This window comes from Eumetopias jubatus, unplaced genomic scaffold (genome assembly GCF_037043125.1).
Source record: "Eumetopias jubatus isolate StellerSeaLion01/CBP00866 unplaced genomic scaffold, mEumJub1_p1.0 scaffold_6, whole genome shotgun sequence".
NCBI classification, from domain to species: domain Eukaryota; kingdom Metazoa; phylum Chordata; class Mammalia; order Carnivora; family Otariidae; genus Eumetopias; species Eumetopias jubatus.
Window position 1 is genome coordinate 134,535,867 of NW_028274812.1, and position 25,408 is coordinate 134,561,274.

The 25,408-nt window shown below is 49.7% G+C and overlaps 1 protein-coding gene across 1 annotated transcript in view; it reads left to right on the forward strand.

The window, feature by feature from the left end:
• Positions 1–25,408, forward strand: part of PHACTR1 (phosphatase and actin regulator 1) — a 547,774-nt gene that overhangs the window by 501,721 nt on the left and 20,645 nt on the right. Inside the window, exons 8-9 of the mRNA XM_028107359.2 lie at positions 69–313; positions 2,402–2,558. Of these exons, the coding sequence (XP_027963160.1) occupies positions 69–313; positions 2,402–2,558 (402 nt within the window). The remainder of the gene's footprint in view (positions 1–68; positions 314–2,401; positions 2,559–25,408) is intronic.

Here is a 25,408-nt window from a genome sequence, read left to right on the forward strand (position 1 = left end):
GATGCTGATGCATTTATGTGACATGTTGGCCGGAATTAATGTCCTCTCTCCTCTCCTCCTTCCAACAGCTCTGAGCAGCGGGTGCCCTGTTCCACTTCTTACCACAGCTCCGGTTTGCACTCCGGTGACGGTGTCACCAAAGCAGGACCTCTGGGCCTTCCGGAAATAAGACAAGTGCCAACTGTTGTGATTGAATGTGATGACAATAAAGAAAATGTGCCTCACGAATCAGACTATGAAGACTCTTCTTGCCTGTACACGAGAGAGGAGGAGGAAGAGGAAGACGAAGACGATGACAGTGCGCTATACACCAGTGCGTATTGTGGGGTGTCGCGGAGGCTGGAGCTCGGGGGGAGGAGGGCTGCCCCAGCTGCCCCCTGCTCTGGCTGCCAATCCGGGTGCAGGTGTCCACTGGCCCGGGGTCACAGGGCAGGTCAGTTAGCAAGATGAAAGGGTAAATGTCCTCCAGACACCCTCATAGCTCCAAAAATTGCAACATCATGCCTCCACTTCTCATCCCTTAGATGGATTCTTCTGTCTTTCCTTGGATCCAACCCCCTTCCTCAAAAAAAAAAAAAGGGGGGGAGGGAGGGACCCTAAAATTCCGTTTCAGTCCACAGAATACTCAGAAATACTAGCTGTTGTGTATGCAACAAATTCATTTTTAAGGCCACCTCCACAACTCTAGAAGGCTTGAATTTAAATTTCTTCCTTAAGGCCTTTACGTGTGCAAAGAAGCAATGAAAAAGCGAAGTTCAAAATCTGGTGTTCTGGCCATAAATAGTAAATTTCAGCCAAGTGAGTACAGGCTGATTATTTGGTCAACTTTTTTAAGATTTTATTTGTTTATTCAGAGAGTGTGTGTGAGTGGGGAAGTGGCAGAGGGCAAGAGCGTCTTAAGCAGACTCCATGCTGAGCTCGGAGCCCGACGTGGGACTCGATCCCGTGACCCTGAGATCATGACCTGAGCCGAAACCAAGAGTCGGATGCTTAACTGACTGAGCCCCACAAGTGCCCCTATTTGGTCAACTTTTTAATGGATTTACATAATAGCAACCTTTTACTGAATATATGCTGTGTGCCTGACAACGTGCTAAGATTTTATTCTGTTCCGTGCATCTTAAAACACCCACTGACATGGATGCTCTGGCCCCGTTTCGCAAATAAGGGAAAAATGTGGAGAGGGGAGGGGCTCGCCCAGAGCCTCACATCTAAGAGGCAGCACCGGGACTTGGAGCCAGCTAGGTCTCCTCCCAAGGCCCTTGTTCTAAAACCAGTGGAGGAAGAAAGAAGACCAGCACTACTAAATAAAATCCAAAGGAATCCCCCCCACCATGGGCTGCTTCCCAGTCTCTCCCCCCCGTTTTACACGCACCAGGCTTCAGGCAGCTAAACTGGAGAGCTGGGAAGAGGCCTGGTGAGGGAGCGAAGAGATGATCAAAATAATGTCCAGGGGAGAGAGAACCACAGAGGGGCCACCAAAGCCCAAGGGACCCATGAGTGGGAGCAGCGCCCAGCTTCTGCTCCCTGTTTCCTCCCCGGAGAATTGAGCGTTTCACAGCCTTGGCACCACTGCCATTCAGAGCAGAGAATTCTTCGTTGTGGAGGCTGCCCTGTGCATTACAGGACGCTCAGCAGCACCCCTGGCCTCTGCCCACTAGATGCCAGGAACACCCTCCTCCCCCCACCGCCCCCCAGTTTTGACAAGCAAAAGGCATCTCTGGACTTTGCCAAGTGTGTCCTTGGCAGGGGATAGGAGGTGCAAAAGCACCCTCGGTTGAGAACCGTAGGCTTATTCCAGGAAGCCCTGCCCTCTGCTCAATCCCAGAATGTTGCCTGTTTCAGTGACCTTACTTCCACTCCCGCCCCAAATGCACCCCACTTTGCCCAACTATACTTTCCTTTGCGCGCCCCTGACTCTACTCCAGCTGGTCTCTTGTCTCCTGTGATCACCTGGCTCACCCGTCGTCTCTGAGCCTCCCCGCTGCAGATGGCCTCCAGCCGCTACCTGTTTCAGGTGACACCTGTCCCGTGGGCACCAACCCCTCCTCCTCTTTGAAGCTCCCCGTAGCCCCCCGAGGCCTCTGGCCACTCTCTGCCTTGCTTTCTGTCACGCTCCACAGCCTGGCTGGCCCTCCTTTGTGATGTTGTCTGCCTGCTGGGGTTCCTGGGGAGCAGAGATCCAATCATAGTCTCCCCGCGTGCCCCTCACATGCACAAGACAGTGCTAGGTATAGAGAACATCAGTGAACGCTCTGAGTAAGGCCTTAGCCGGCCCCAGGGGTTTAAGCCCACTGTGTCTGCCTGCCTGCCTTCCGCCTCGTGGCCCACCCACCCATGGCCGCGTGGAGCCCGGGCAGCTGGGGGGCAGCGTTAAGGACTTTTTTTCTCCCTCCTGCAGCCTCCCTGGCCATGAAGGTGTGCAGGAAGGACTCCTTAGCCATCAAACTCAGCAACAGGCCCTCCAAGCGGGAGCTCGAAGAAAAGAACATCCTTCCCAGGCAGACGGATGAAGAGAGACTGGAGTTGAGGCAGCAGATCGGCACCAAGCTCACCAGGTAGGAGAGCCCGATGGGCCGTTGTGCGGACTCGAGTAGAATGCAGTCTCCATCCCCAAATCCGTCCCGGGTGTCTCTGGAAGCGCTTCCTGTGGGGAAAGTCCGTGGGAAGCATTCCGGTCTTCCCCAGCTTTGCTGTTATGGTCCCTTCCCATTCACTCAGCCACATCTTGGAACTGTCACCTGAATAAAGGCTCAGGGAGAAGCTGAAGGGCAGATTTCCAGGGAGAATAACCGCCTTAGAAACACCACCACCATCCAAGAGCTAGGACGACCTACGTCCACTGGCGTTGGGTTTGGTGAAGCTCAGTGCCATCAGATAAGCACATTTTCTGCTGTGCTGTGCAACTGGGTGAGGCCAGTGGTGGATCATGCCTCGTCACAAGCTTGTGAGCCTTCCTGAGTGGTTGCGTCTGTGTAGAGATAGTACGGGTGTACTTGTGGTGCTGTGTTATATTAATGTATTAAACACCTACATATGTGTTTAGAACCTAGGGCACGTGTATGTGGTATTAGCGGACATTCGCGGGGTGCTTATTATCTGCCTGCCATTCTTCTAAACGTTTTACGTGTATTAAATCATTTCCTCTTTGAGCCTCCCTGTGAAATGGGCATTTGTGTGCCCATTTCACAGAGGAGGACAGCGGACGCCGAGACCTGTAATTACCTGCATCATGCTGCGCAGAATGGCTCCAGAGCGCCCCCTCTTGACCAAGTGTACTACGCCCCCCTCCCCGCCCCCCCATTCTAACCGCTGTCGCGGGGAGCCCTTCCTTTGTACCAGGCACTGTGGCAAGGCTCTGAGCTGCCCTCTGCCTCTTCCTAGTGGGACAGCCTCGAGTAAGTCACTTGTTCTGCCTGCCTATGTTTCCGCGTTTGTAAAATGGGAGTTGTAAGGATTCCGAAACATAAGTAAAGCATTTAAACGCGTTCCTGGCCCATGGTGAACACTCCGTTACCCTCCCAGCAGCCCCATCCGGTGGCTTTCATGATCTTTACAAGTACAGGGGAGGAACGTGGCGCCTAGAGAGCTTCCAAAGGTGCGGACATCATCCAGCAGCATACTGGTGTTGCCCCCTCCCGCCTGACTTAGGTCCTCACTTAAGGGCCCCTTTCTGCCTCACGGTGCACTTGGTTCCGTCCCGGAGGATGCTGTTTTAATGGTACCAGGCTGCGTAAATTGTTCAGCACAGACGGATGATTTGGTCTTGTGTCACGCAGACTTCAGAGCCCTAGAATGGAGATAATCTCACCACCCGCATGTGCACACACCCTCTCACACGCTCACTGGAGGTGGTGACATGTCCACACTGTAGCAATCCACAGATCTCTCTTCATTCTGTGGTGGCAGCTGCTTACCGTGTCCTGGGGAGCCTGGATGGGTGCACATTCTTCCTTCTGTGGAACAAAAGTCTTTGTCCCTGCAGCTCCTCCCCAGGGTCACATCCTTTTTCTTCAGCGACTACTCAGAGCCTCATCCCTCTCATCATCCCTCTTGGGAGACAGAGATGCTCCTCTCCCAGGATATAACCCAGATCTTCTTTCTGGGCACGGGATGGGTGGATATAGCTTTGGGCCGCTTCCTGAACCCACTTGTTCAGTTTCATACCTAATACAAAAAGGGCCGTCTGTTAGGGGGCGAGGGAAATTAGGAGCAGTTCCTTGACCCCAGCCCATCTTTTCAAATGCAGCTCCCCCTTCCCTGAGGGTGGGCACCCTTTATCATGGTTCTCTCCCCTTCCTTCCTGCTTTCCCAGCTTTGCTACAGAACAAGCAGAGCCCCAGGTATGTGAGGGCAAAATGGAAGAATTCTCTGTGGGGAGTGAGGTGAGGGAGATGCCGGCGCCTCTGCGGCCCCAGGGTGGCATCCTCCGTGGGGAGAGACAGGGAAAGACAGGACATGTAGAAAGCAGGCCTGCCCTGGGCTCTCTGCTTATCTGTTGTAGAGCAGTTCCACCTGGAGGTAACTGAAAGTAAAACGAGCCATTGATGTCCCAGAACAGACTCCTGAAAGGGAGACGGTGCCCAGCTTCTCACGCCTGAACCCACGTTCCAGTACCGCCCCCATGACTGGCTGGTGGTGGTGGGGTGAGACCGCAGGTGGGAAGAGACACAGGCCATGCACATGCTGGAGGGAGCTCTCCACAAGTGAAGCCTCGTCCCACCCCTTCCTCCTCTAAGGACACTTAACTCTGCTTGGACTTCCTAACATCCCCTGAAGGTTGCCGTTCCCAGCTCTCTCTCACCCTGGTCGTGGCCTGGGGGAGAAAAGAGGGGAGTTGGGACGGTCATGTTGGGAGGATTCAAGGCGTGGAGCTGGTCTGTGTCCTTGCTCCGCATTCACCTCGTCTTTGTTCACTCTTCAGCTAGGGAGTTTGTCTCCTCGTGGCCAGACCCTGGGCATCTCCAGCCAGACTGTAGAAAGTGGGCCTAAAAGACAGGACGTCGGGAGTGTTCAGTGGGTTGACCAGATAGTGCAGAAGCCAGCAAATCAAGGGGACGGGCCAAGTCCACGTCTCCCAGTCTTCTTTGAGAGACTGCAGCCGCTGATTCACACCCAAGGAGTTTTCAGGACCATTTCCTTTGGGGTGAGAACCCAGCTCTGTGCTTCCAGCCACTCCCTCATCATCCTGATGCCAGGGCCAAACAAAGGGGAAATCTGAGAAGCAGAAGGTGATGGGCAGCGGCAGAACTCATCATAGGGCAGGAGCCTTGGCTTCCAGTTCTGATTCTGCAGTTTCCTGAGCAGGCATCTGTCCTGGGCCTTCACTTCCTAACCCGAGGGGATTAGATTAGGTCATCTGATGACCTAGCACCATCTGTGAGTTTTATTACCAAAAAAGTAACTAATAGAATGTAGGAACCTGCATTAGAGTTAGAAGTTACGGGGCTGTGGCATTCTTTGGCTCTTGGAGGGTCGTATCATCGTGCTGGAAATCTTACATGCTTTCAAAAGCACGTAGCCAAGTCTGCAATGCTCCGGGAGTGACAAGTAAGACACAAAACGTAATTTTAGCCTGGTAGTTTTAATAGCATAAAACAAACAAACCAAACAAACAAACAAACAAACAATGTAGCATTCCAAGAATAATCCCAACTTGGAGGTGGGAAGCAGAAGCACCAATAAAACAATGTCAAACATTAAGGCAGAGTTTCTCCATAAGAATGCACAAACATCATTCTTCCAGAAATATGTTCTCATTGATGCCATCGGGCACACTCTCCAAAACCTCAATCAGTGAGTCATCTGGATGTTTGACAGTAAATAACTGTTTCAGTCAGTTGCCATTTGAGAAATGTGGGCCACCCTTGAGACATAAATGTGATCGACTGGGTGCACGTTGCTCTGTGCCTTATGTATACAGACTCAGGATGGGTGCAGAGAACCAAGGGGTGAGCAAGCCCATCCACTGGGGGGTGGGGGGTGGGGGATAAAGGTAGCAGAACATCTATTTATTTTGTATCAAAAAAAATTTATTTTGTGTCATTCTTTTTAAGCTGAGTGCTTGTGTTTGTATTATAAACACGCATGGTATGTGAATGCAGTGGTACTAGTATGTGGTTAAAAGAAATGGCATATGGGGGGTGGGTGCCTGCCTCGATTTTCTTGATGGACTTCTCAAAAAGCGTGGACTTCACAGATATAAGGGCCCCTTCCCAAGCTAGGTGAGGAGGACTTTTCATCTCTGGTGACCTCTGGTCCGTGGAAGTGTGCAAGCTCAGGGCAGTCTCTTACCTCCCCCCGCCCCCCCCCCCCCCGGAGCCCTGCCCGAGTGCAAGACCCCACTCTTTTCTCTCTGGGTCTCCTCTCAGGGCCCTTCAACCTGAACCCTAGGAGCGGTCAGCCTGATCTGCCTTCTGGCCCTTCTCCACTTTGCAGCCTGGGGCGCCGATTGGCCCACGAAGTGAAATTCTCCCCCGAGGCTGGAGCATAGGGCCCCTGGGAATGGGGCTGTCAGGGACCAAAGAGAAGCCTGATGCCCCCAAACATGGGCTATTGTCTCTGAGATATCCTTTAGAAAGTGAGTCATCCTGTAAGCCACCAGGACTGCTTGTTTTAAAAGGAAGAAACTGAGACTCTGGAACGTGGCCACTGCATTTAGTCCTTTCCTTGGGGAACAACAAGCTTTCTAGACCTAGCCGGCTGGGTCCTCTCCCATCGAGACCCTCTCCTCCGTGCCCTCCAGTGCCCTCCAGAATGTTTAGATCAGACAGCCAGAGGAGAAGCCTGGGAAGGCAAATCAAATGGAAGGCGCCTCACAGTGTATGTGGGAGTGTGTAATCTGAAGCACGCACGGGCGTAAGTGAGGGTTGAGGCCGTCTGCTTCCCTGACACACTGGTTCCCTGAACATACCTCTTCTTGCTTTCAGTATCAGCCTTCCACCCAGGGGGGAAGGGCCTTCATCTTTTGTGCGGTCGTGGTTGACCAGACTTTCTCAGCACCACCCCCGCTGGATCAAGCACACCCGCACTTGTAATTGGAAACATCTCTATGGGGAAGCTCTTGGAAGCCTTGCTCAGTTTGGGGAAGGATGTTTTTCCTCGTGGTGTCCTCTCTGGACCAGACGTATCCAGTGATTCGGGCTACTCGCCCATGATTCCACCCGACGATCAAAGGCAGATACTTAATTTAAGCTACTTGGAGTACTGGTTCCTAGGGTGGCCATAATAGCGAACCAGAGACTGACCGGCTTAAACTAGAGAACCTGATCGTCTCCCAGTTCTGGCAGCTAGACGTCAAGACCAGGGTGTCGGCAGGGCTGGTTCCTTCTGAGGGCTGTGAATGGCCGCGTGTGCCATGCCTCTCCCCTGGCTTCTGGCCATTTGCTGGCATTCATTGGCTTTGTAGATGCATGACCCTGATCTGCATCTTCATCTCTGCTTCTCCCTGTGAGCAGGTCTGTGTCAAAATTTCCCCCTTTGCATAAGGAGACTGGTCATATTGGTGAGGGCCCACCCATAACAGTCTTGTTTTGACTTGGTTATCTCTATAAAGACCCTGTCTCTAGATAGGGTCATATTCTGAGGTCCTAGGGTTAGGACTTCAACATATGAATTTTGGGGAGACATGATTCAACCCATAACATTTGGGGAGGTGCAAAGTGGGTCTAACTAGGAAAGGGGCCACAACCTCAAATGCATGCCAGGGCCAACCAGATAGTGAACATAAGTGAAGCAGGCATTTCTAAGATTGTGAACAGAGAGTGTTGGGAATGGGGGCAACATGGGAAGTTCACCCCTTATCTAATAGTATCACTGGTACTATTCAGCTCCAACCCCTGTTGTTTTGCAGAAATGAAGGACTAGTTTTTCAGATCCTCTGAAAAAAGTCTGACATTTAAAAAAAAAAGTTCCAATTTTTTAAAACATGGTACAGAGCAAACAATATATTTATGGACTAAATTCAGCCCAAGGACCACATCTCAGCCTGGGCACTTGGTTTTGATCTCTGACCTGGAAACTGTCATTTTTCTTCCGTGGACCATAGTCATACATTCTCGGGGGAGTGCACTACACATTTTTCCCAAGATTTTGAGAAAGGAGTATTACTGTATGTTGTAAACATAAATGTGAGGGGCACTTGAGTGGCTCAGTCAGTTAAGCATCTGCCTTCAGCTTAGGTCATGATCTCGGGGTCCTGGGATGGAGCCCCCTCGTCAGGCTCTGTGCTTAGCAGGGAGTCTGCTTCTCCGTCTACCCCTCCCCCCTGCTTGTGTATGTGCTCGCTCGTGCTCTCTATCTCGCAAATGAGTAAGTAAAATCTTAAAATATATATATGTGTGTGTGTGTGTATATATATATATATATATATAAATGTGAGAGTGTTGCATGTCTATATCTGTAGCAATTTGGAAGTAACATCTTATAGAATCCAAATTCATTTGAGTGTAGTTATTTATGTGGATTGATCATTAAAGCAATCTACCAACTCTACCACGTTCCTAAAAGGAGCGCATGGTCCAGCTTTCTTTGTCTCAGGAATTCAGACAGATGACTGCAGAAGGACACGTGAATTTGGATGGAGACCTACCTGTAGCTGCTGCTTCTCAGTGTCCATGAGTCTGGGAATCAGAAGGATCTCAGGTTAAAGCACCTGCTGGTCGTTGATAGTTTGAACGTACACTTCAGACGTGAAGACCAGCACTAAGCGCAACATCCAGATCGGAAGTAGGACCCTCCTTTGATTAGTATGAAAAATCCCTCCTCTCCTCCTCACCAGGGATAGTTCCCATCACTTGGCTGTCCTTGTCGTGGCAGGAGGTGGTGAACTAGATGGGGCCGCTGGGAAAATGTTAGTGCTGCCCAGCCCCCTAGAACCTAGTATGTGATTCTCTCTTATTTAGAATGTCGTAACGTGGTAGAGAGAAAGAGTACGCTAAACCCATATTTTAGGCTGCCAGGGGTGGTTCACAACTAAAGTCACTATAAGCAGAATATAAAGTCCTATGTACAGAGGATTAGGTCCTGCTCAAGGCAGAAAATTGAAATCTATTTTTTATGCTCACGGCACAGGCAATAAAAGACAGTAATTCTGACTTCTGACTGTAGCTTGCACACGGCTTATGGTTTGGGAAAATCGCTACAGGAAGTCTGACGCACCAGAGCCTCCTTCCAAGGTGGCACATGACATCTCCCCGCCTGCTCCCCCCACCAAAATCTAAGGACCGATGCTAAGTGTGAGCCAGCATCTCTCCAGGCCGGGTGATTTCTGCTGCTGCAAAAGTACATCCCCCAAATAAGGATAACACTCAAAGGTCTGTAAATTCAGTTCAACTTTGACCTCTTAGCCTAGGACGCAAGCCACTGCGAGTCACCATGCGAATAAAAGACGGAGGGAGATAGACCTGAGAGCAGTTCAGGAGGAGCTTCGTTGTGCACCTGGCCCTTGCAGCCAGCTCCATCATGGTCACCCCCAGCATCTTGGCTGCAGCGGTGGTGGGGGTCCTGGCACGGAGCCCAGCCCAGAAGGGACCCGGGAGGGAGGGAAAGAGGGTGCTGCGTCCCATCCACAAAGCCCAGCTGGGCGTGGCTCAGGCTGGTGGGCTTTCTCTGCGCATTCCGAGACCACCCCTAAACCAAACTGAATTGGGGTATGAGTCACCACACTGACACTGAGTGGATGTGGTTCTTTGTGCAGCATCTGCATAGCAAACACGTAGACCTGTCCAGGCGCTCAGATGCCTGACATCTCCCATTAACTCACTGCACAAGATAGAAAGCCCTTTTTAAAAGCCCTTCTTCAGGGCTTTTAGCTGTGAAAGGTGCTGAGTCGAGTGGAGGCTACAGTACTGTGTGTCTGATAGAAAGGGGCAACCGTACATGTTTTGCTTTTTGTTGTTAATGAAAGCTGCGAAGGCTGTCCTGGGGAGATTTGACGGAGGCGTCTTGGGAGAAGGTGGAATAAAACTGCAGGAGCACAGGGATGGAGGTTGGGGCCTTGGGGCTTGAGCCACACACATCATGGACCGTGCACTGACCTGTCAAAGCCGAGCCTTGCAGAGACTCAGGAGCCTCTTGCTCTCCTGCCCCTGTCTCCAGCTTTAAGAAATGCCATGAACCACACTGAGATACCACCTTACACCAGTTAGAATGGCAAAAATCGACAAGGCAAGAAGCAACAGGTGTTGGCAAGGATGTGGAGAAAGGGGAACCCTCTTACACTGTTGGTGAGAATGCAAGTTGGTGCAGCCACTGTGGAAAACCGTGTGGAGGTTCCTTAAGGAGTTAAAAATAGAGCTACCCTATGACCCAGCAATTGCACTCCTGGGTATTTACCCCAAAGACACAAATGTAATGGAAAAAAAGGGCCATATGCACCCCAATGTTCATAGCAGCAATGGCTGCAAGAGCCAAACTGTGGAAAGAGCCGAGATGCCCTTCAACAGATGAATGGATAAAGAAGATGTGGTCCATGTATACAATGGAATATTACTCAGCCATCAGAAAGGATGAATACCCAACTTTTAAATCAACATGGATGGGACTGGAGGAGATGATGCTAAGTGAAATAAGTCAAGCAGAGAAAGTCAATTATCATATGGTTTCACTTATTTGTGGAACATAAGTAATAGCATGGAGGACATTAGGAGAAGGAAGGGAAAAATGAAGGGGGGGAATCAGAGGGGGAGACGAACCATGAGAGACTATGGACTCTGAGAAACCAACTGAGGGTTCTAGAGGGGAGGGGGTTGGGGGGATGGGTTAGCCCGGTGACGGGTATTAAGGAGGGCATGTATTGCGTGGAGCACTGGGTGTTATACGCAAACAATGAATCATGGAACACTACATCAAAAACTGATGATGTAATGTATGGTGACTAACATAACATAATAATTAAAAAAAAGAAAGAAATGCAGCGAAGACAGAGTTCTTGACATCTTGTTAGAAGGAGTTGCGGAGCCCCGACCATGCGCGCGTGCGAGTTCAGGAGAGGAGTCTCCGTTTGCAAACCTTTCTCAGGATGTCAGGGAACAAAGCGACATCTTGTCAGGCACTTCCAGTGCTTTGTGTGTGTGACTCGCAGCTGTCCCGGCTTCCCGTGAGTTTTTCGGTGATAGAGTAAGTATGGGGGACAAAAGAGCTGCTTTCTACTCTGCAAAAGCAGAATCCGTCTGTGTTTAAAACTTGTAAAGGTTTAAAAAGGAAAAAAAGTGGCTGTCCCTGGGGGTGAGGGAGTCTTACTTTTTTTCTGTTCCATAGCTTTTTTTGAACAACTGCTTAGGCCAGCAGATTTCAAAATCTAGGGTGCTGGGCTGGGGAGGGGGCCACTGTATTCCCCTACAGAGGAAGCCAATCTTCTAAGCTGCTGTACGTCGGGCTACATTTTAAGTAGTTAAAAGCCCTTTTAGTTCACCGATTCTTGTCCTGATCGTTATGAGGGTAATCGCAAGGATCATTCGTGTTTATTGTTCGTCTTAGCAAGTGGCGGAAAGAAAGGCCCCGTTTCTTGGAATATTTGGCTAAATAGGAGAAGAATCAGCCTGTCTCCATGGGGAGGCAACCGCGCAGGGCCATGGTCCCTGACATAACATCATCTAAGACTCCAGAGGCCTTTCTGTGGATGACATGCTTCCCTGTCAGCACCTCGGCCGATCCTCTTCACCTCCACCCTGCGAGGCAGCTGTTGGGATCCCTTCTTGTAGGTGAAGAAGCTGAGCTACTAATCCTAGGGACGATAAGGAGCAAGGCGAAACACACCTCCGCAATCCCAGACTTCCCTATCTGAAGCACAGATGCCAAGAAAGATGTTTCATTTGGTTTCGTTTTTATGTTCAACAGAATTTCCAACCCAAGGGCCCCGCAGTTGGGCAGGAATTGTGTGGGGTGGTGGCAGAGTTCTAGTCCAGGGGCGCTGTCCTGTGTGTGCGCATGTCCTCCAGAGGTAAGCTGTGGGAGGAAGAGGGGATAGATTTTCTTCCATCTTGGACCTAACTGGGCTTTTCCTTACATTTCAGTAACACTGTCCACAGTAAGTAGGAAGAGATGAAACACTTGATGCTGAGGTTCGGGTCTAGAGACGCTCCTGCCTGATAGAATGTGGGAAGCAAGGGAGTCCGGTGGGGTGGTTCCCACGGTGCAGTCCGTGGGTCGGCGACATTAGCATCACCTGAGAACTTGCCGAAATGCATATTTCCAGGTCCCCCCCAAGACTCTGAATCAGAAATTCTGAGGATGGGACCCAGAAATCTGCATTGTAACAAGCATGATTCTGATGTACCCTGATGCTTGAGAAGCAGGGGTCTAGTAGACAGAGCAATCCAGCCTGTGAAGCCTATGAACCTTAGATTGGAAGCTCCATCCTCCATTTACTGGGTGGGTCCCTGTCCAGCCTCAGTTTCCACATCTGTCAGATGGACTTCCCACCCAAGGTCATCAAGAGCTCTAAACGAGTAATTCTCCCAGTTGTAGTAGATAGTGAACACTGGTTCCTTCCTTCTCACTGTGAATTTGAGTGTTATATTACACTAGACTCTTACTACTCAAAATAACTAAGGCTATTCGCCCTAACAGGTAAATCCTAAATCCCAGTGGCTTGAGAGTAAAGGTTTATTTTTCACTGAAGGAAAGCCTAATGTGGATCAGACGGCCTCTCCGTCATATAGCCTTCACACGCTTCTAGAACACACAGCTCCAACATCTCCATAGCAAGGGAAGAGGGGACAGAGGAAATACACACATCGCTTCTGCTCATGACCCACCAGCCAGAACTAGGCTCCTGACCCCAATCCAGCTACAGAAAAGGCTGGAGAAGGAAAAGGAGCTTTTGGGGTATTTGACAAGCCCAAAGTGTCTTAGCCACAACTCCATGGAGTCAACATTTGTCACAGGTCTTCTGTATTTGATGGTTGTTCCGGTCATGGCCCCAGTCATATAAAAGGGACCATCATATCCGAAACAGACGTGATTAAAAGGCTTTTCAGAAATTGTGGTATATACATTCAATGGAATATTGTTTGGCCTTTAAAAAAAAAAAAAAAAGGAAGGAAAACCCTTCTATTTATAACAACATAGATGAACCTGGAAGACATTATGCCAAATGAAATAAGCCAGACATGGAAAGGCAGGTACTGCATGAACTCATTTGTATGTGGAATCTCTCTCTCGTTTTTGTTTTTTTTTTTTTTTAAGAGAGAGAGAGAGCCTCAGCAGGGGGTGTGGGGCAGTGGGGGAGGAAGAGAAAGATTCTTAAGCAGGCTCCACGGCCAGCGCAGAGCCCTATGCGGGGCTCAGTCTCACGACCCCAGGATCATGACCTGAGCTGAAATCAAGAGTAGGGTGCTCAACCAGCTGAGCCACCCAGGGGCCCCACTTGTATGTCAAATCTTAAAAATCAAAAACAATGGGGACGCCTGGGTGGCTCAGTCGTTTAAGCGTCAGCCTTCGGCTCAGGTCATGGTCCCAGGGTCCTGGGATTGAGTCCCGCATCGGGCTCCCTGCTCAGCGGGGAGTCTGCTTCTCCCTCTGCCTGCCGCTCCCCCTGCTTGTGCTCTCTCTCTCTGACAAATAAATAAATAAACTCTTAAAAAATCAAAAACCATCGAACTCCGAATGACAGAGTGACAGAGAGTAGAATGGCAATTACCGGAAGCTGGGGAGTGCAGGGCATAGGAGAGGAATTGCTCAAATGGCACAAACTTTCAGTCTTAAGATGAGTAAGTTCTGGAGACTTAATGAACGGCATGGTGACTAGAGTTAATAGTAACACGTTATGTACCGTAATGTCCCCAGAGAATAGATCTCAAGTGTTCTCAGCACACACCAAAAAAAATGGTACCTTGTGACCCACGTGATGGACGTGTTAATTAGTTTGAGATCATCCTTTCACAAGGTATACATATATCAAAACATCATGTTGTACGTTTTAAGTATATACGGTTTTCATCCAAAATAAAAAAGAAGGAAGGAGGCAGCCTGAGGGGAGTGGACCACACGAAGAGTCTGACGCTCTGTCCTGGGATGAGTATCACTATGTGTTCCTGATCTGCATCAGTCAGTGATTTGCTCCAGAGGTCCAGTTTAGTGAAGCAACTCACAGAAATCAGAATAATCGCAATAAGAGGGAAAAAGACCCCAAATAAACACTGCTTCCATTTAAAGAAAAAAAAAAAAAACTGGCTTAAGTACAAATGGGAGATCCCAGAAGGGCACAGGGGACCTTGAGCTGAATGAGTTTGTTTTCTGTGGGTAGAAGGTTAACTTTAAAGAGTGTCGAGTCACTAAAGGAGACCACGGAACCTCGGCTCCAACAGATTGCTTCTATTGTGAAGTATTGACTAAGCGCCTACTGTGTGCGTGGCTCTGTACTAAGTGTCGCTTAAAATGTAGCTGGATAGGAGCACCTGGGTGGCTCACTGGGTTAAGCGTCTGCCTTCGGCTCAGGTCATGATCCCAGGGTCCTGGGATCCAGTCCCTCGTTGGGCTCCCTGCTCAGCGGGGAGTCTGCCTCTCCCCCTCCCACTGCTGCTCTCCCTGCTCGTTCACTCTCTCTCTCTCTCTAAAAAATAAATAAAATCTTTTTTAAAAGTAGCTAGGTAATCATCCCTCTACAAGAAATAAGACGAGCTAATCAAGGCATACTCACTGTCTGCTGGTTTACTCTGGGAAAGAGATGCTAAGGGCAGGTTCTGTGGGGAAGGAGTGTCCTTCTGGAAAGGGTGGGTCCACGTTTTTTTTTTTTATTGGTGTGAATTTCTTTGAGATGATTTATCTTCCCATTTTTTTTCCTTTAAAATATTCCCAAAAGATTGGGGGTGGGCAGGGATAATGTAGACCATGAATCATCCAAACATTTGATGCAGAGTCCTTTTCTCCAAAACCAGCATATTAACGGGAGCGGCTTGAACTCGAGTTGTCAGGGCACTTGTCCTGCGATATATTCTTTTTTTTTTTTTAAAGATTTTATTTATTTATTTGAGAGAGAGAGAATGAGAGATAGAGAGCATGAGAGGGAAGAGGGTCAGAGGGAGAAGCAGACTCCCCGCTGAGCAGGGAGCCCGATGCGGGACTCGATCCCGGGACCCCAGGATCATGACCTGAGCCGAAGGCAGTCGCTTAACCCACTGAGCCACCCGGGCGCCCCTGCGATATATTCTTTTTCTCACCTTCAGTCTTTGATCCCCTTACAAACTGAAACAGATAAGGTGTCATTTCTCTCATACCGTTATCCAGGAAAAGATCTCTCAGAGCCATTTGTGAACTTACCGGGAGGCAATAAATAAACGGAGTTAAATCATCTTGGGAAGCACTCAAAGTATCTTTCAGTCTTCGGTTGAAAGAGAATTGTGTTGCATGGAATTCTACCTCAAAATCGGGCCTAATGCTTCCAAATTGGTTTACTCATTTTTTTTTTTTTTCTTTCACTATGGGCTTTGTGGCTATATCTTGAGCCTCTGTGTGAATTTCTTCACCTACTTTGCAGTGGCATCTTCTGGATCTGAGAAAGTAATAGAATTAAAGCACTTTAGCACCCCTGTGGACACTCCTATCACTGCCTAGAACACCTGTAATTTTACAGATAAGGAAACTGAGCTCAAAAGAAGCTAAGCTGTTAACCAAGTTCATGGCGTTACCTGGCTACACTCGGATTTGAAGCCGCTTTCCTTACCCCAAGTCAGTGCTAAAAAATTAACACACCTGCAACTAATATTACACTGCATGTGAACTAACTGGAATTTAAATAAAAACTGTAAAAAAAAATTTCATCTCCCTCCAAAAAGGGAGAAATGTATTTACTTCTCATTGGAAGCCACAGGCCAGTGATTTGATTCAAAGCCTGACAAGTCATATTCTTCGTTATTTTTCTCCACTCATGCCTGAAAGAAAAAGGCCTTAAACCAGAGGTTTTGCATCAAGTCTTTGAGGAACATTTTCAGTAATCAGAAGGCCGGTGGGAAAGGAAACTTGCCTTCTGGCGTAGGTGGGTTCCTTCATGGGCACAGTGTCCTCCTTGATCCTGCTTTGCGAGCCGAACGTTTAAATGCCCAAGCAAGAGCCGTTTCTCCGTCTTACTAGTTCATATGTGATCAAGTCTCATCAATAATTTTGCAGGCTTAAGCAGGGACTTCGGAAGATTCGTTGGCTGGTGCCTTGGTTTGGAGTTTGCCCATTCTAGTAGTTGTTATCATTCAAATGAATGAAGCTCTCATTGTTTATCCTTAAGATTAACTTGTTCCTTGTTTCAGTGGTGAAGTTGGCATTTCGTGTCTCCAGAATAATTTCCATGGTATGTCGTGCTCTTTCTCCCTCGCCCACCAAAACTGGCTTCGGGTTTGATTATATGTGATTTTTCTGCAGCTCCTGTAGAGAGCTGGCACACACACAGCCCTGAAAACTTAAATAGCAGAAATTGGATTACGGTCGAGAAGTGTGTGATGCAGTTGTTTTTCCTTGTCCCCGCATATCTTTGCTTACTGCTCTCAGACTGCATGCAAAATGCTAATAAGAGTAATCCATTTTATTTAGCTTCATTATGTTCACTTCACAATGCAAAGATTTTTATAATAGCCTCGAAAACTGCATACATGCTCACTAAATAGACTAATAGAAACAGGAAAAATTATCCAAAGCTACAAACCCTGGAAAATCGCTTTTCCCTCTGATTCTAAAGGCAATTCCTTTGAAATATAAGTGAATACGCTTCTATTTTAGGAAGTGGGATCATGAAAATTTTATGTTTTTTGCCCATCGAATCATTAAAACAATCGTTCTTCAAAACGGGAAGCCTTGTTGGTTCCTTTGGGAAAAAAGGAAGTAGGCAGACAGATAAATAGTGCATGCTGATGGTAATCAGTATGTTGCAAAGAGTTTTAACTACCTGAAATCCAACCCTCTTTTTAACTTATGGTCTTCCTCGTTTTGTTCATGGTCATATCGTCACTCACCAAACTCCCTCTTAAAAGACGCTAAGCTTAGACGATTGCATCTTCCTGTGTGTTAATGGACAGTGAGGGAGTTGCCCTCCTGAATTTACTGAACCAATGTACCTGCCACCTACATGTTCCATCCCAAGAAGCAACCCATGTCCCATGCAAGGGGAGCCCTCCGCACACCTTCCTTATGTGACTTGGCGCTACCTTTGTACTCAAGGAGGCTGAGCGGGCAGCTTCTGCTCAGAGCCTGCTGTGTGGGTCCAGCACGTCCTGGAGCACCTCCCCTGCCCACCCCTGGCTCTCGCTGTCTCTCCGTGTGCTGTCACTTTGCCCTCTTTCTTCACAGTCCTTAATGAACAGAGTCATTTGGGACCACGGCCTGTGAAATCTGATTCTCACCCCACAGTCAGCAAGCGGTGCAACCAGAATATGCTCAGGCGTTTTCCACCAAGGAGCTGTAAATCCATATGGCTTAGTCCAGGCGAAAACAAAATAAGCCTATTCTTTTTTTTTTTTTTTTTTTAAGCCTATATGTAATCTCGGATTCAGACTACTTAAGAAATTAGTGAAAAATTGTCAGAAATTTACATCATAGGTTACATGATAGCTGCTTAATGATTTATTAATAGTAGAACGTCAAGGTACGGGGGGCGCCTGGGTGGCTCAGTCGGTGAGGCGTCCGACTCTTGGCCCCATGTTGGGCTCTGTGCCCAGTGGGGAGTCTGCTTGAAATTCTGTGTTCTTCTCGCTCTGCCCCTCCTCCCACTTGGGCTTGCTTTCTCTCTCTCAAATAAATAAGTAAAATCTTTGAGAAAAAAACAGAAAGAATACCAAGGTATGTGTAAAACTATATGGAACATTTTCTTTAAACACTAATCATTTCCATAAAAGTTTTCAAACAGCCTATTTGACAGCAAACTTGATTCAGAAGGACATTCTGATCTCCTTTATGTACATCACAGTCGTCCCCTTGTTGACTTGGTGACAGAGCCCGAAGGCCATGGATGCTGCGAGGAGAAAGCAGTCCTCCTGTAAGGATGTCAGTGAACAGGTGGGGCAAACAGTCCTGTTAAGGGAAGCGTGCCTTTAGCTGCCACAAGTGGGAGAAATCACAGCCACGCCGCTCTGATCCGACTGTGGAGCCACCAGGACTGACCCCCACGTGGGCCAGAGCTTGAGGAGGAGCCAGGAGTCTGGAAGCCACAGTGGAGGAGGAGAGCTTAGGATGGAGACAGTACAAAACACCGTGCAGTTGTCCACGTCATGTGCCACGTAAGGAGATGTGATGCCTGGGAGGCGTGACATCTTTGGGGTATTTGATTTTTTAAAGATTTATTTATTTATTTATTTATTTGAGAGCCCCTGACACGGGGCTCTATCCCATGACCATGAGAGCACGAGCCAAAACCAAGAGTCAGAGGTTCAACTGACTGCACCCCCCCCAGGCGCCCCCAGAGACTGTATTGTGGTGACGGTGGTGAGGACAAGAGCGTCGTGCTCAGGTTCTCAGGCTGATGTGTTGGGGGACCAGCCTTCCTGCGGGGTCAAGGACTACATAGCACGTGACTCAAGCCCCCCTCTTTTGTTTTAACCAAAATAACTTGCGTCCGTGGAGCAAGCTGTGCAGGTCCTGTGGTTCCCTTCGACTGGTTGATCTTCCGGGACACAGTTTTCAGGCTCAGGTGATACCCCCTGGCAGGGGCTGTCAGTTGCAGCCCAGGGGCCAAAGCCCGCCTGTTGGAACATCAGCCCTGGGGGAGCGCGGAGGCCACCTGCACATGATAGTGACAGAGACCACACGGTCCACCACACCGGACGTATTTACTGCTTGGCCCTTTGGAGAAGAAAGAGATGACACATTTAAGGACCTAGACCGAAGACATTTAGAGAGGGTGGCCTCGCCTCTCACAGTATTGACGCTGGATCCATGTAGGAAGTACGTAAGCTTAACATATCCCCATCACAGGGAGAAATTCTGTTTATCTTCACACAAAGAGGTTTTTCCAAATGCTAATTTCTCTAAACGGAATAATTGCGCTTGCTTTTACTTACTATTCCAAACGTGAAGCACCGTATTGTTTTACAAACCATACTGGGCAACATTCTTTTAAATTGGATTTATTACCTGAGCAAGTAGGAAAGCTGTTTCAGGGACAGCCAGGTACCATCAGAAGCAGCACAGCTGAGCTGTTGGCCGGCAGCGGAGGGACCAGCTGTACAGGCAGATGAGAGAGGGGATCCATTTTTTTTTTAAGATTTTATTTATTTATTTGAGAGAGAGAGCGTGCACAAGCAGAGGGAGCTGCAGAGGGAGGGGAAGAAGCAAGCTCCCTGCTGAGTAAGGAGCCTGACACGGGGCTCGATCCCAGGACCCAGGGATCATGACCTGAGCCGAAGGCAGACGCCTGACTGATTGAGCCACCCAGGCGCCCCAAGAGGGAATCCATTTAGCAGAAGATGTGTTGTCCTCAGGAAGGAAGGCCACACGCCATGCCAGGCAGGTCCAGCTGGGAAGGGAGTGTCAGTAGAAGTGATAAGCATCGTCTTGTTTTCGCTGCTGGAGCTGGATTCGGGCCCCAGGGACCAGGGATGGAAGTGCGAGGGAGAGGGACACAGGGAGGCAAAGTCCAGCACTGACGCGTGATTCCTGGAGAGCAGGGCAGGCCTGAGCCCGAAGCTCGAACCACAGGTGGTACCTAAACCGAGCTGCATGCAAATGGGAAGAGAGGTTGTGGTGGCTGTTCCAGCAAATTGCAGAACCACAGATGTGTGGGATGTGTGTAAAACTGAGGTGACCAGAGCCTGACAGAACCTCTGAACGTGTACGTTACAAACTCTCTCTCTCTCTCTCTCTCTCTCTCTCTCTGTCTCTCAGAGAGCCTGTCTCCTGACTGAGAAGCGAGGTGCTGAGAAGGGCCCGGTGCTTTGCTCTGGTTGGTGGTTTCCCATCCCTTTCCTGCTGTGAATGCCCAGAGGGAGGCCTTCCAGGGCTCTGAGAGGCCGAGCGTTCCCCCGCGGGTGGGGTTCTGCCTTCAGACAAGCTCAACCTCATGCTTTCCTCTGGTTAAAGACATGTGGTCATGGGGCACCTGGGTGGCTCAGTCGGTTAGGCATCAGACTCTGGATTTCGGCTCAGGTCATGATCCCAGGATCATTAGATCGAGCCCCGCGTCACCTCCACACTGAGTGTGGAGTCTGCTTGAGATTCTCTCTCTCCCTCTCCTTCTGCCCTCCCCCCATTAAAAAAAAAAAAAAAAAAGACATGGTGGCCAGGCTGCTCTCCTGGGGGAGGAGACTGCTCCTGAAGGAATGTTCCACAATCAGCCATTTCCCTCAGGATGGAGGTGGGTGTTTCTCTGACACCTCGGGAGTTGGTGTTGCTGGTGGTCCTAAGAAGGACAGTACAGTCATGGCCCAGGGCCGCTAATGGAGTCTGCCCAGTTTTCCTGGGCTCCTACTGGAGCGTTGCAGCCCTGAGACGCTGCCTACCCATGCGCTGGGGCCACGCTCACCTGTGATTCCCCTCCGGTCTCCCACATCGAGTGTACATGTAGGAGAGTGAGGGGGTGTGTGTGATGTAGGGGCTGTGTATCTCATGTGACCAGATGTCAGGACAGAAAGAAAAAGAACCTAAGGTAGGGAAGAGAACTTAGACTCTCATTCACCAGGCTGGGAGCCAAGAGTCCCTCGGTAGATGCATGCTATGAGTTCAGTCAATTTGGGGGAGTATATTTAAGGGAAGACAGTCTCTTCTCGCAAGGACTCTCCCAAAGCATTGGGTAGATAAGGCCAAGAAAGTAGAGAGAAATCATTTCTGTTCGTTTCCTCTATAATCAAGGCAAAATCTGTTCAAAGTGTCCATATCACTGCATTTTCCCATTTTTACTCCTCTGTCCCTTTCCCATATAAATAGATCCTTTCCCAGAGAGATAAACCCATCCCATTCATCTTTCCTGATCCTTTCCCAATTAAAAAGATTTCCAAAGAATGCAAAACTGCAAATCCAGACTGGTTAGACATTCCTAAAGTGCACCATGCTACTAGAAAGAAAAAGTATGTGTGGGGAGGGGGTTGGGTTGGGGGGGGCGTCTGGTCTTTTTTGGTACATCACATATATAGAAAGAGATTCTGTGAAAGATTATCATGCCACAGGAAAGCGCTTACAGTTTAGTGAGAGTAACTACGTTCAATACCCCTCCTTTGGGTTGCAGGACTATTAGTTTAAAAATGAAGGTTTACAGGGCACCCGAGTCACTCAGTCGGTTAAGCATCCAACTCTATTTCAGCTCAGGTCACGATCTCAGGGTCGTAGGATCAAGCCCTATGTCAGGCTCCGTGCTTAGTGGGGAGTCTGCTTGGTTCTCTCTCCCTCTCCCCCTCCCCTTGCTCATGCACACTTCTCTCTCTCTCAAATAAATCTTTTTTTAAAATGAAGCTTTATGTTTACAACTGAGGAGTGATGGTTCAGGAAGGAGTAGGGGGGTATGGGACTTTTCATAAAGGAGGACTGTAGGAAACTTGGCAAAATAATGTGACCAAAACCCCCTCCACACGGGCATCTGAGACTCTCTGGGTGTTTTGTATGTTCCTCTCTGGGTTTCTAAACAGCATGGGATCTCATCTGAACCTGAGCTGTTATTGTTTCTAGAAATAGGAACTCATGGGAGGCAGCAGGAGGACATTGGCCAGAAACCCACTGAGTAAGGAGGGGGAAGGAGGCTAGGGATTCCTGCCTCCTGTCTTCCGGCTTCTGCCTCACATTGTACCCTCAGAACTCTCCTTGGGGGGCGCTGATGGCCCTGAGAGATTGGCCCGTTGGGGGTGAGTATGAGAAAAGCATGAGCTGCACATATTCTGCAGCTCCTAGGAGGAGTCCGGGGGGGAGGGGGCAACCTGGGGCCTACACCCAACTCTTCATCCCTCGCCTTGCTTCAGAAAGTAGTCACGGGTTGTGTATGTTGTTTATTGAGGCCCAACAAAGCAGAGGCATCGGGGGAATCTGGAACCATAATATTTTTTCAATGAGTGGGTAAATAAATTAAATATATAGTCTTACGCCATTTTCATGTTGTCTGGGCTGTGTACGTCGACCTCCCCGCGATACCGTCCACGACAGTCACTCAGCAGTGACACCCAGAGCTTCCTCTCTTCATTGGAATCACTCTTTGTCCTTGCCCTGATGGTCTGCGTCCATCAAAAGCAATATTCTTTCTTTCTTCAGGGTAACCTGTTTATCTACTTGAGGTCCAAGACTTTTTTCGAGTTACCAAAAATAAAATTTCACACCTTCTACTTTTCTACTTACTTTTATTTTTTTTTTTTTTGGTTGTCAAATGATCCTTTATTGAAACATTTTCCTTTGTAGTTAACTAGCCGGGCATTCCAGCGCACCACTGTTGATGTCATCTATGATGTCATGAGGGTGGCGGCCATCTACATTGCAGCCCACAGACTGGGCAGTCCCCAGGATCTCTTTAATGGTTCCAGAGAGTTCTCTCGCTAAAGATCAGTGTCCCATCTGTCGGGCAATATTGACAATCTCATCAAAAGTGATATTTCCACTGTGCTTAATGTTTTTCTGCTTCTTTCTGTCTCTTGGTGGTTCCTTGAGGGCTTTGATAATCAGGGCAGAGGCAGAAGGTGCCACTTCAATCTGGGCCTGTCTGTTCTGAATGGTCAGTTTCACTGTAATCCTTAGACCCTTCCAATCACCGGTTGCCTTGGTGATGTCATCACCAACCTTTTTTGGAGACAGACCCAGCGGGCCTATCTTCGGAGCCAGGGCAGACGTGGCACCGACTTCGCCACCAGTGCACCTCAGGTACATGACTTTGATCTCGTTGGGTCGAACTTAGGCGGCATGGCGGAGGTGGCTGGTGTTGGATGAACCCGGATTCGGGACGACTGAAGAAAGTTGCACCTTTGCCTCCCCGAGCCGAAAGCCAAAAGCTCTACTTACTTTTAAAAGGGATTTTTCTATCTCATTCGCATTTGGGCCTCTCAGCACTCAGCACATGGGCAGCATGCAGACTAGCTTGTGGTTACGGCCACCTGTCAGACGGTGGGACTCGGAGCCGAGGTACAACGACATAAGGTGCCCAAGCAACCTTCCAGTTAATGGTGGAGGCAGACCAGGAGGCAGGCCCTGCACCCGAGTCCGTTTTCTCCCCCATACTTAGAACCAAGCTATTTGTTAATAGCTTGAAGGGAAGTTGAAAACTATTAACTGAAATTCCTGGAAAGAGTTGAGTACGTGGATCAATCATTTTAAGAGTTGTTCTGCCTTCTTGGCAGAGAGAAAGGGTAGCAGGGCATAGTCCTGAGGTATAAAAGCAAAACTGCTGTCCATTCTTCCCAGAGGAACGTCTTTGGTGGCCAGCCACCGTGGTGTAGGGCCCAGAGTTCTGGCCATCCCTGAGGGCACAACTCCTGGGTTGAAGTATTATTCATTGATTGAATCATCAAAAATCTGTGGAGCCCCTCCTGTGTGGCAGGTGCCGTCCTGAGTCTAGAAACATGGAGATAAATAAGACATAATTTGCCTGTGAAGGGTTCCTGGTGTAGTTGAGAAGGTGGTCATGCCAGTGGGTAATATGGGTGTCAGGGGTGAGGCCATGATCAAGATGGGGGAGCCCAGCAGGGGGAGCTCCTAGCTCTGCTGGTGGCATCAAAGGAGGCCCTGCAGCTTCTCCAGACTGGGGATGTGTGCCAGGTTAGGTCAAGGTGAATGAGAAAGAGTGAAGGCCAACCTGGTATGGGGGCCTTTCACACTCACGCCGCAGGGCACGGGGAAGGGCGAGTGTGAGCTTTATTCTTAGTGCAGTGTCACCCCTGAAGGCTGTTAGCAGAGGAGTGGAACAGTCTCGCTGTGGCCTCCCTGCCCTCCCTGAGCACCGGGATTCTAGGCAGTCCGTCTGCAGAGATGGGCACCCGGAGGCCCCTCGCTCTGCCGCATGGGCACAGAAGGCTGAGGCGTGGGGAGAAGGCCGGCTCCTCCGAGGGCCCCCGCCTGTCAGGTGGCGGACCCGGGCTGGGTACGGATGGTGCTGCTTCTGAAGCCACCCCCAGGGCAGGGCACCTCTGGGGCTCTCCCCAGGCGTGCCACCTGCTAGGAGTAGGTGCTAAGGGTGTGGAAGGAGGTGTGAGCATGCTGAAAACCAGAGGAGAAGGAGCTTCGAGAAGTCGCTGTTAGTCAAAGGTGCCACACACACTAGAGAAATGTCGGGGAAATCGAGGGCTCTATAAAAGCCACTGGATTTGGCAGTTAATCCTCAGTGACCTTGACACTGACCTGATTCAGGAGAGCAAGGTTCCCGAACCTCGTCACTGTTGTCGCATGGCCCGGCTAGTCCTGTGTTGTGAGGGACAGGCGTGTGCAGGGTGGGACGTTGAGCTAGATGCCAGTAGCAGCCTCCCCAGTCCTGACAACCACGAATGTCTGTAGACCTTGCCAGAGGTCCCCTGGGGGCAGAATTGTCCAGCGGAGAACCAGGGCAGTAGAATGGTGTGGACAGAAGCCAGGGTTGTGATGGTTTACTGAGACCTCACGCCTGAACCCCTCTTTGGAGAGGTCGGGCAGCCAAGAGCAGGCTGGAGGTGGAGATTCACTGGGGGAGAGGGGAGAGGAGGAGGGTAGTTTGTTTTGTTTCTAACAGAGAACACATGTGCTTCCCCCAGGGAAAGAACTAGAAGAGAGGGAAAGGGCAAAGACAAGGGATAGTCATGGGGCAACACGCATTTAATGATTTCACAAACCTGGAGCAACTCCAGTTCCCAGACTGGGTGCTAGGTGCTGCAGATGAGGGGGTCCCTTGTTCAAAAAAAAAATGACTGAAAATTTCAAAATGGCAGCAGAGCCTTGGAGCCCAAGCACAGGGGCCCCTCCAAGTGGGGCCCCTGTGTGGCCACCCAGGTCTGTGCTCGTGAGTGAGGTGACCCTGGTGGACAGGGGGCCAGGTAGCCCCACGTCACGGAGCCCAAGCCCTGGGGTCTAGTGGGCAGGCTGGGCCGTAACAAGAAGGACAAGCACCAGCAGACGGGAGATACGGGACTGTTGTCACACACGGTGGGGGCACCTTCACCAAAAGGCTAGTGCCCACAGCAAGTGATGTTTAAGGTCGAAGCTGTGAGTTTGAGGATTACCACCAGACGAAGAGAAAAAGAGAACGCGTCGCTATAAGGAAAGGCACGTGAATCTAGAAGAAACGTAGAAGACCCAGTTACGTCTAAAGGACAGGGTGTGGGCTGGGGGGGATTCTCGGCGAGCGTGCAGATCACAAGGACTCTTCTAGGACCCTGGGTGCTTGACTCCCTCCTGCAGGCTCTGGGTGGGCGTGGGTAGTTTCCAAGCAGGGAGTGCTGTGATCAGGTTTCCCCTTAGACCATCCCGTCTGGGGTGGAGGAAGACCCCCGTAGGATGGGCTGCAGCAGCCCGGCGAGAGGCTCCAGCTGTGGTGGGCTGGAATGGGCTGGAACGGAGG